General features: G+C 42.7%; 1 protein-coding gene across 3 annotated transcripts in view; it reads right to left on the reverse strand.

Annotated features, from left to right (window-relative positions):
- Positions 1 to 2182: 2182 nt before the first annotated feature.
- simc1 (SUMO interacting motifs containing 1) overlaps positions 2183 to 11898 on the reverse strand; it is a 44067-nt gene continuing 34351 nt past the window's right edge. For all 3 annotated transcript variants that reach the window (XM_061930200.2, XM_061930198.2, XM_061930199.2), the window contains exons 9-11: positions 8582 to 8738; positions 8429 to 8513; positions 2183 to 2515 (exon numbers count right to left, since the gene is read on the reverse strand). In XM_061930200.2, the coding sequence (XP_061786184.2) occupies positions 2310 to 2515; positions 8429 to 8513; positions 8582 to 8738 (448 nt within the window). In that variant the 3' untranslated portion in view covers positions 2183 to 2309. The remainder of the gene's footprint in view (positions 2516 to 8428; positions 8514 to 8581; positions 8739 to 11898) is intronic.

Consider the following 11898-nt stretch of genomic DNA (forward strand, 5'->3'; position numbering starts at 1 on the left):
TGATACTGCGTCGATACTGTGTCACTAAATACTGACATCTGCTGGACATTAAAAATCCCTACAGGCAACCTATGGACCGACTCAACTGACACTGATTTGATGCCCTAGTACAGGGGTCACCAACCTTTTTGAAACCAAAAACTACTTCTTGGGTACTGATTAATGCGAAGGGCTACCAGTTTGATACACACTTAAATCAATAAATATATTGTCATTTGTAAGTTACACGTAAGTGTGATTTAAACAAGAATAGCTAAATAAATACATTTATATATATATAAAAAAATGGGTATTTCTGTCTGTCATTCCGTCGTACATTTTGTTTTCCTTTTACGGAAGGTTTTTTGTAGAGAATAAATGATGAAAAAAACACTTAATTGAACGGTTTAAAAGAGGAGAAAACACGAAAAAAAATTAAAATAACATTTTGAAACAGAGTTTATCTTCAATTTCGACTCTTTAAAATTCAAAATTCAACCGACAAAAAGAAGAATCTTTTTGAAAAAATTAAAAAAAGAATTTATGGAACATCATTAGTAATTTTTCCTGATTAAGATACATTTTAGAATTTTGATGACATGTTTTAAATTGGTTAAAATCCAATCTGCACTTTGTTAGAATATTTAACAAATTGGACCAAGCTATATTTCTAACAAAGACAAATCAGTATTTCTTCTAGATTTTCCAGAACAACAATTTTAAAAGAAATTCAAAATACTTTGAAATAAGATTTAAATTTGATTCTACAGATTTTCTAGATTTGCCAGAATAATTTTTTTTGAATTTTAATCATAGTAAGTTTGAAGAAATATTTCACAAATATTCTTTGTCGAAAAACCAGAAGCTAAAATATTTATTATTCTTTATAATAAAAAAAAATAATAATACTTGAACATTGATTTAAATTGTCAGGAAAGAAGAGGAAGAAATTTAAAAGGTAAAAAGGTATATTTATTTAAAAATCCTAAAATAATTTTTAAGGTTGGATTTTTTTCTCTAAAATTGTATTTCTAAAAGTAATAAGAAGCAAAGTAAAAAATAAATGAATTTATTTAAACAAGTGAAGACCCATCCATCCATCCATTTTCTACCGCTTATTCCAAGTGAAGACCAAGTCTTTCAAATATTTTCTTGGATTTTCAAATTCTATTTGAGTTTTGTCTCTTTTAGAATTAAAAATGTCGAGCAAAGCGAGACCAGCTTGCTAGTAAATAAATACAATTTAAAAAAATAGAGGCAACTCACTGGTAAGTGCTGCTCTTTGAGCTATTTTTAGAACAGGCCAGCGGGCGACTGATCTGGTCCTTACGGGCTACCTGGTGACCGCGGGCACCGCGTTGGTGACCCCTGCCCTAGTATATACAATAATATAAACCAAGTCATTGTATTTCATTTAGGATTATTTCATATCTTCATTTAAATAAAAATATATTTTTATATTTTTTAGATACAGTCAATAAATAATGTGAACATGTATCATAACATGGAAATCTAAGAGAACGTGTTGTGGATGATTGTGGACTGGGAATTGTTTTAATTTTATTTCTTTACACATTTTTATTAAAAAAAAAAAAAAAAAAAGTTTTTCCGACGTATTACATTTTAGACGATTTCTCTTCTTAGTTATTATTTCTCCGGCTGTAGAAAAGAGCCGCTCACAGGGCACAGAGGAGGCGTCAGTGCGACACAGTTGGCGTATCGGTCACGTGACCAAAACAGCTCATGATCGGTCACGTGACTTTCTAAAAGCGGTACGTGCACCGACACAGGGTTTCGCTCTATGAGCTCGACGCATGCGCCGATGCATCGGTGTTGCCGGACCCATCACTAGTCGCAGGTGTGCTTGAGCCTATCCCAGCTGAAATTGGGCCAAAAGGCAGCATACACCCTGGACTGTCCATCCATCCATCCATTTTCTACCGCTTATTCCCTTTGGGGGCGCTGGAGCCTATCTCAGCTGCTCTCGGGCGGAAGGCGGGGTACACCCTGGACAAGTCGCCACCTCATCGCAGGGCCAACACAGATAGACTTGTCACCAGTCAATCACATACTGTAAGACATGCAAGCTAACTTGCATGTTTTTGGGATGTCGGAGGCACCACTGTGCTATCTTAGGGAAAAAAATACTGTCTTATATTCGGGTCAATGTCGAACTTCCCACTTGCGTGAACAAAACTTGACATCTGAGAAAGAAGGAAACTGTCCATCCTTCAGATGAACAAGCCCTATTTAATAAACATTAATATTTACAAGGGGCCAGAACAATTTTCGACCGCCATGGATGTCGACAGATAACAGTTTTTTTCCATTTAAGATGGACAATAGACTTCAAGCAGGAGGTCTTGCAAGTAGAAGAGCGACTCCTCCACGTGGAGAGGCAGCGCTTGGCCCACGTCGGCCTTGGCTCTGCACAGGAAGGCCTCCAGGGTTTTACAAATGTCCGCCTTTGTAAGCACATCTTCTGGCTTGTAGACCGTGGCGCCTGTCGGCTTCCTCGCTGAGCTGTTCAGATATTCTGCGGGGAAACAAGTGTGCAGCGTAGGAGTCAGGGTCATTTAAACAGGCGACAATTATGCATCAAAAAGTTATTGAGTGGTGTTCATGGCGATACTAAACCGTCAAAAGTTTTTAATTCGTCAATTTTACCAGATATTTAATGTTGTCCATTTTGCGAAATTGACTTTTCAAATGATGTTTAGGGATTGGCAACAAGGCCTGAAATCTATATTGTAGACTCCTGCTAGAACAAAATACAGTACAGGCCAAAAGTTTGGACACACCTTCTCATTCAATGGGTTTTCTTTATGTTCATGACTATTTACATTGTAGATAGTCCCTGAAGGCATCACAACTATGAATGAACACATAAACAAAAAAAGGTGAAAGAACTGAAAACATGTTTTATATTCTAGTTTCTTTAAAATAGCCACCCTTTGCTCTGACTACTGTTATGATCCGCTGCCCGGATCATATTTCTGTTTGGGTTTTCTGTTAGTCTTGGACTCATTTTGTTCCTGTCTGTGCACCTTTGAGTTGGTTACCATAGTTACATATTAGTTCCAGTTCCTGCTGCTCGTGTGGCTCCAGTTCCAGTTCCTGCTCCTCGTGTGGCTCCAGTTCCAGTTCCTGCTCCTCGTGTGGCTCCAGTTCCTGCTCCTCGTGTGGCTCCAGTTCCAGTTCCTGCTCCTCGTGTGGCTCCAGTTCCTGCTCCTCGTGTGGCTCCAGTTCCAGTTCCTGCTCCTCGTGTGGTTCCAGTTCCAGTTCCTGCTCCTCGTGTGGCTCCAGTTCCTGCTCCTCGTGTGGCACCAGTTCCAGTTCCTGCTCCTCGTGTGGCTCCAGTTTCAGTTCCTGCTCCTCGTGTGGTTCCAGTTCCAGTTCCTGCTCCTCGTGTGGCTCCAGTTTCAGTTCCTGCTCCTCGTGTGGCTCCAGTTCCAGTTCCTGCTCCTCGTGTGGTTCCAGTTCCAGTTCCTGCTCCTCGTGTGGCTCCAGTTCCTGCTCCTCGTGTGGCTCCAGTTCCAGTTCCTGCTCCTCGTGTGGTTCCAGTTCCAGTTCCTGCTCCTCGTGTGGCTCCAGTTCCTGCTCCTCGTGTGGCACCAGTTCCAGTCCCTGCTCCTCGTGTGGCTCCAGTTCCAGTTCCTGCTCCTCGTGTGGCTCCAGTTCCTGCTCCTCGTGTGGTTCCAGTTCCAGTTCCTGCTCCTCGTGTGGCTCCAGTTCCTGCTCCTCGTGTGGCACCAGTTCCAGTCCCTGCTCCTCGTGTGGCTCCAGTTCCAGTTCCTGCTCCTCGTGTGGCTCCAGTTCCTGCTCCTCGTGTGGCACCAGTTCCAGTTCCTGCTCCGCAACTGGCACCAGTTCCAGTTCCTGCTCCGCGACTGGTTCCCATGCCAGTTCCTACTCCTCGACTGGTTCCCACGTCAGTTCCGGCTCCACGGCTGGCAGTACCGCGGGAGCCTCCTTCGCCTGCCGCTCAAGCTCCAGAGGTTCCTCCGTCTTCCTGGTCTCCGGCGGACCGTCCCACGACACCGCCCTCATCTCCTGCGTCGTCGCCACCGGCTGGCCGGCCGCACTGGCAGCCATCAGGTGCCCGCACAAGGCGCCCTCTGTGGCCAGTACAAGGACGCTTTTTGCATCAAGAGCAGCGAAGCCAGGGACTTGAGTGTAGAACTTCCTTGCTGCTGAGGTTCTGGCGCCACTCACGCCCGCCTTCTCGGCGGCCGCTAATGTGGTCGTTCCGTGGTAGACCGCTTCGCCTGCTGCAGCGCCGTTCCACTCGCCGCCGCCACCTGACTCGTCCCCGGTGGATTCGGGGACATTTGGCCGGGCGACCCTCCGCCAAGTCTCCCCTCCGCCCACCCGTGAATTTGGACTTGGTCTGGGGTTTATTGTTTTGGGGACATCTGGAATCTGTCCCATAGGAGGGGGGTACTGTTATGATCTGATGTTGGATCATAGTTTATTTTGGGTTTTGAGTCACTTGTGATATAAGTTATGTTTCAGCACTCCTGTTTTGTGTTGTCATGGTTACTGATTGTTTTCACCTGCATCTGATTAGTGTTCGGGACTCACACCTGTTCCCGGGCACTAATCAGAGAGCTATTTAGTCCTGCTTTTTCCCGTCACTCAGCCTGGTGCTTTTGTTTGCTTTACGCAACTGTCACGTTTATTCCTTGTGTCCATAAGCTAAGCGTTGCCTTATGCCTTCCCTTTGTGTGCTATTCCGTTAGCTTTCCTTGTGCTAGGCACGCTCTCCTTGTGTTCGCTTGTTTTGTTCGCTTCTATTTTCGTTTATTATTTATACAAATAAATCATTTGTCCTACCTGCACGCTGTCTCTGGAGTTCCTGCTGTCCTCACCGGAAAAACAATCGGCATAATCATGCCTCCTCGCCAGCAACGTAACAGATTACTGCTTTGCACACTCTTGGCATTCTCTCGACGAGATTCAAGAGGTAGTCACCTGAAATGGTTTTCACTTCACATGTGTGCTTGAAGCTCATGGAGAGAATGCCAAGAGTGTGCAAATCAGAGCAAAGGTGACATATGGCATCCACAAAATCCAAAACCAGTGAAGTTGGCACATTTTGTAAATGGTAAATAAAAACAGAATACAATGATTGGCAAAACCTTTTCAACTTATATTCAATTGAATATAATATTGGTCGGTGGGGGCGTGGTTGGGGGCGTGGCTAAAAGGGGAGGAGTATATTTACAGCTAGAATTCACCAAGTCAAGTATTTCATATATATATATATATATATATATATATATATATATATATATAACAAATATTTCTTATATATATATTTTATATATATATATATAGATATATATAAGAAATACTTGACGTCCAGTGAATTCTAGCTATATATATATACATATATATATATGTATTTTATTATATATATATATTTATTTTATTATATATATATATATATATATATATATATATATATATATCTATATATATATATATATATCTATATATATATATATATATATATATATATATATATATATATAAATACTTGAATTTCAGTGTTCATTTATTTACACATATACACACACATAACACTCATCTACTCATTGTTGAGTTAAGGGTTGAATTGTCCATCCTTGTTCTATTCTCCGTCACTATTTTTCGAACCATGCTGAACACCCTCTCTGATGAAGCATTGCTGTGTGGCACGCACAAAAGTGCTTTCATCAAATGCACTAGATGGCAGTATTGTCCTGTTTAAGAGTGTCACAACATTGCTGTTTACGGCAGACGAACTGCTTTACGGTATACAAAAACGTGACTGCTGTTGTTGTGTGTTGTTGCCGCGCTGGGAGGACGTTAATGAAACTGCCTAACAATAAACCCACATAAGAAACCAAGAACTCGCCCTCCATCATTCTACAGTTATAACGTTATTGGGCAGGTATGCTGTTTATGTTGTGGGTTAGCGGACTCAGGTCCTCGTGGACCTGAGTCCGCCTGAATTTCGGGAGAAAATTTGTCCCGGGAGGTTTTCGGGAGAGGCGTTGAATTTCGGGAGTCTCCCGGAAAATCCGGGAGGGTTGGCAAGTATGACTTACACATCTGTGAAGGCGCCATTAATGCTGAAAGGTACATACAGGTTTTGGAGCAACATATGTTGCCATCCAAGCAACGTTACCATGGACGCCCCTGCTTATTACAGCAAGACAATGCCATGCCACGTGTTACATCAACGTGGCTTCATAGTAAAAGAGTGCGGGTACTAGACTGGCCTGCCTGTAGTCCAGACCTGTCTCCCATTGAAAATGTGTGGCGCATTATGAAGCCTAAAATAGCACAACGGAGACCCCCGGACTGTTGAACAACTTAAGCTGTACATCAAGCAAGAATGGGAAAGAATTCCACCTGAGAAGCTTCAAAAATGTGTCTCCTCAGTTCCCAAACCTTTACTGAGTGTTGTTAAAAGGAAAGGCCATGTAACACAGAGGTAAAAATGCCCCTGTGCCCACTTTTTTGCAATGTGTTGCTGCCATTAAATTCTAAGTCAGGGGTGCTCACACTTTTTCTGCAGGCGAGCTACTTTTCAATTGATCAAGTCGTGGGGATCTACCTCATTCATATATATCATTTATATTTACTTATTCATGAAATATATGTTTTTGTTAACAAGTTAAAGGTGTTTAATGATAATGCAAGCATGTTTAACACATATAGTTAATATTGTTAAAAAATTAAAGGTGTTTAATGATAATACAAGTATGTTTAATACATATAGTTAATATTGTTAACAAGTTAAAGGTGTTTAAAGATAATGCAAGCATGTTTAACACATATAGTTAATATTGTTAACAAGTTAAAGGTGTTTAATGATAATACAAGCATGTTTAACACAGTTAATATTGTTAAAAAATTAAAGGTGTTTAATGATAATACAAGAATGTTTAATACATATAGTTAATATTGTTAACAACTTAAAGGTGTTTAAAGATAATACAAGCATGTTTAACACATATAGTTAATATTGTTAATAAGTTAAAGGTGTTTAAAGATAATACAAGCATGTTTAACACATATAGTTAATATTGTTAAAAAATTAAAGGTGTTTAATGATAATACAAGTATGTTTAATACATATAGTTAATATTGTTAACAAGTAAAAGGTGTTTAAAGATAATGCAAGCATGTTTAACACATATAGTTAATATTGTTAACAAGTTAAAGGTGTTTAATGATAATACAAGCATATTTAACACAGTTAATATTGTTAAAAAATTAAAGGTGTTTAATGATAATACAAGAATGTTTAATACATATAGTTAATATTGTTAACAACTTAAAGGTGTTTAAAGATAATACAAGCATGTTTAACACATATAGTTAATATTGTTAATAAGTTAAAGGTGTTTAAAGATAATACAAGCATGTTTAACACATATAGTTAATATTGTTAATAAGTTAAAGGTGTTTAAAGACAATACAAGCATGTTTAACACATAGATTCCTTTCTTTCATGAAGACAAGAATATAAGTTGGTGTATTACCTGATTCTGATGACTTGCATTGATTATGCAGTGGTGCTGATAAGGTCCGCATTTTCGAATGGAGGAGAAAAAAAGTCCTCCTTTCTGTCCAATACCACATGAAAGTGGTTGGTTTTTGGCATCTTATTTGTCCAGCTAGCGTACTCCTTTGTATACACTTTACAAGAAATACATTGTCGGCAAACTCTGTAGCTTGCTAGCTTGTGCACGCCAGCTTTCTGAGACTCCTATTTTGTTAGCGCAACTGTGCAACTGTGCAGTCGGTCTTTGGAGTTTTGACGACAGGTACGGCGCCAGAGTCTGTTGAAATAAAGTGTTTCTCGCCTTCTCAGAAGACCCTCGGGTGCCGTGAATGTCAATCAAGTGACGAAAGTGACGTCATAGCGAAGATTTATGATCGCTCATTTTTAGGACTATTTTTTTAATGCCTGGCTGGTGATCGACTGACACACCCTCCGAGATCGACCGGTAGCTCGCGATCGACGTAATGAGCACCCCTGTTCTAAGTTAATGATTATTTGCAAAAAAAAAAATTAAGTTTCTCAGTTGGAACATGAAATATCTTGTCTTTGCAGTCTATTCAATGGAATATAAGTTGAAAATGATTCGCAAATCATTGTATTCTGTTTGTATTTTACCATTTACACAACGTGCCAACTTCACTGCTTTTGTGTTTTGCACTATGTTGGACAAGTGCAGAGCTAGTGTGTATGTAAACAACCACAGCTCATTAGCATAACAGCTAAAGTAAATGACTTTAATATGGGACCTTTAAAACACAGACAGCCACAAAGTATTCTTTCTTTCCCTTCTATGTTTTCTCATACATTTCAAGTGCACAGTTAACATTGTAATTTCATTAAATGAGGAAATGAATAGCAAAAAAAAAAATCTTGAAACAAATGTCTCACCTGTCATTGCTGTGTTGTAGCTGAAGAGCAACATCCAGAGGTGATGAACCAACTCTTCCCATTTCTTCCAGCTTTCACTTCCATCCTAGGGATCACAATCATAGTTAGCAATCAAATGAATGTAGGCTTAGCACCGACAAGTTTAACCGTCACCGTCGGATCTGCGGCCAGTGTGCAGTTCTCCACAAAGTAAAGTAGACGACTCAGCGACATGGGCATTGGTGTTTTCCGCGGGCAGGAGTCGTCCAGCAGATGTTCCAGCAGCTTATATCTCAGCAGGTTGTTCTGCATGCTGTCCAGCAGCAGCAGTCTGGGAGTCACACAGGCAGAGGCAGGTCATGCAAGACACTTAATAAACTAAAATGCTCTCCTGTAGCTTCCGAAGTGGGTCGCAATATGCATGTAAAAAGATGCTCACAACAACAGAAAGGTTTTGATGCACCCTTTATAGCTTTTCTGTCTTGCCTCTGGTGAGGGCGGTCGCATTTTTTTCCGCTCCCTTCTTCTCCCTGCTTGCTATTTGTTTTGTCTTGTCTACAATTTTTTGAAGCCTCTTTCTTCCTCCAAATCTAAACATCAGACATAGAATTGATCAGCAGGACTCGCGACTCCATCCATCCATCCATCTTCTTCCGCTTATCCGAGGTCGGGTCGCGGGGGCAGCAGCTTAAGCAGGGAAGCCCAGACTTTCCTCTCCCCAGCCACTTCGTCCAGCTCCTCCCGGGGGATCCTGAGGCGTTCCCAGGCCAGCCGGGAGAGATAGTCTTCCCAGCGTGTCCTGGGTCTTCCCCGTGGCCTCCTACCGGTCGGACGTGCCCGAAACCCCTTCCTAGGGAGGCGTTCGGGTGGCATCCTGACCAGATGCCCGAACCACCTCATCTGGCTCCTCTCCATGAGGAGGAGCAGCGGCTTTACTTTGAGCTCCCCCGGATTACAGAGCTTCTCACCCTATCTCTAAGGGAGAGCCCCGCCACCCGGCGGAGGAAACTCATTTCGGCCGCCTGTACCCGTGGTCTTGTCCTTTCGGTCATAACCCAAAGCTCATGACCATAGGTGAGGATGGGAACGTAGATCGACCGGTAAATTGAGAGCTTTGCCTTCCGGCTCAGCTCCTTCTTCACCACAACGGATCGATACAGCGTCCGCATTACTGAAGACGCCGCACCGATCCGCCTGTCGATCTCACGATCCACTCTTCCCTCACTCGTGAACAAGACTCCGAGGTACTTGAACTCCTCCACTTGGGGCAAGATCTCCTCCCCAACCCGGAAATGGCACTCCACCCTTTTCCGGGCGATAACCATGGACTCGGACTTGGAGGTGCTGATTCTCATCCCAGTCGCTTCACACTCGGCTGCGAACCGATCCAGTGAGAGCTGAAGATCCTGGCCGGAGGAAGCCATCAGGACCACATCATCTGCAAATAGCAGAGACCTAATCCTGCAGCCACCAAACCAGATCCCCTCAACGCCCTGACTGCGCCTAGAAATTCTGTCCATAAAGGTTATGAACAGAATGGGTGACAAAGGGCAGCCTTGGCGGAGTCCAACCCTCACTGGAAACGTGTCCGACTTACTGCCGGCAATGCGGACCAAGCTCTGACACTGATCATACAGGGAGCGGACTGCCACAATAAGACAGTCCGTTACCCCATACTCTCTGAGCACTCCCCACAGGACTTCCCGGGGTACACGGTCGAATGCCTTCTCCAAGTCCACAAAGCACATGTAGACTGGTTGGGCAAACTCCCATGCACCCTCAAGGACCCGCCCGAGAGTATAGAGCTGGTCCACAGTTGACTCGCGACTCAATTGACTAAATCTTTTCGACGAGGAAAAGAGGTTCGGGGGAGCCTGGCTGTCCTGATGGAACCATTGTTGCGGGGTACGTGAGATATTCCTGGGATAAATGGAGAATCATGTGCCTCTCAGTCCTTTCCATTGACGTGGAAGACATCTACCTATTTGGAACCGTCATCGCGGGGCACCTGCTGATTGGGCTGGGCATTGCTCTGGTGTATCGTCAAATTCGTAAGACGATGGCAGCCACTCAAGGAGCCCAAAGGCTGTTCGTCGCAATGGAAGGATTGGGCTGGGCTGTGGTATCACAGTCTGTAATGTCTGCTCGCGGAAAAACAAAAATTCTAATCTACAATTTGACTCCCTCGAATGGCCATGACGCTGCAACAACAGGAGCAGGCTGATCGGAAAACATCCCCCGAGGACACCTCAATGATGGAGGCTTTTGACCTTTCCCCCCTCCTTAACGACACCTGGAGTCGAACTTTTGCTTGCACACAGAACAGCCCCAGGCCTATGGACACAACATCAACACACCCAAGACAATGGGCATATACAACCCCCCCACACCTTCACCACCGCTTGATTCTCCTTCGGGGTGATGGACAGCGGGCTGCGCTTCATAGCAGCAGTCGACCTACAGGGCCCCAACTCCCCGCCCCTCTGTTGCGAGTTGTCGTGATTAAATGTAACATGTTTATGTGTGCATGGCATGGAGGATTTTTTCCCACTCCAGACTAGGCCCCCTTAGGAGCCCAGTCTAGATTGTATTTTTAGGGCCCGCATGGCCCATTGTATAAGGACTCCCTTTGGGACATAAGGACCTATTGAATTTGTAAGGTTTTATTATTCTTTATTCTTCCGCCGCCACTTTAAACTGTAATTTGACCCCTTTAACATGCTTCAAAACTCACCATATTTGACCCACACATCAGGACCTGCAAAAATGGCCTTTTTAAAAAAAAAGCGAACCACAAAACTCAAAATTGCGCTCTAGCGCCCCCTACGGAAAAAAAAAACTAGACTGCCTGTAACTCCCACTAGGAAGGTCGGAGAGACATGAAACAAAAACCTTTATGTAGGTGTGACTTAGACCTAGATTTCATAATAGTATATTCTCGGGCAAAAATCAACAGGAAGTTGGCAATTCCCCCTTCAAGACAAAAAAGTACTAAAAACAGTCACTTTTGCCTCTTTGAGCTGTAATTTGACCCCCTTAACATGCTTCAAAACTCACCGAACTGAACACACACATCAGGACTGGCAAAAATTGTGATCTAATAAAAAAACCTAACCCCAAATCTCAAAATTGTGCTCTAGCGTAATTTTTTAATGAAACGCACAAAAAACTGCTCCTCGGATGAAAAAACTGACAAAACTGCCTGTAACTCTCCCTGGGAAGGTCGGAGAGACATGAAACAAAAACCTCTATGTAGGTCTCACTTAGACCTACATTTCATAAACTGACAACCCCCAGCAAAAATCAACAGGAAGTTTGCTATTCCCCCTTCAAAACAATTTTTTTGTAAAAACCGGTCACCTTCCTTCAAAAACTATCTCCTCTGAGCGCGTGTGTCGTTTCGGCTTCAAACTAACACCGGAGAGAGATTAAACCCTTGTGAATAAAATAACAGAACAGCTTTTTAATACCTGCTCCGGTTTTGATTTTAT

Source organism: Nerophis lumbriciformis, linkage group LG36, assembly GCF_033978685.3.
Source record: "Nerophis lumbriciformis linkage group LG36, RoL_Nlum_v2.1, whole genome shotgun sequence".
Lineage (NCBI taxonomy): Eukaryota > Metazoa > Chordata > Actinopteri > Syngnathiformes > Syngnathidae > Nerophis > Nerophis lumbriciformis.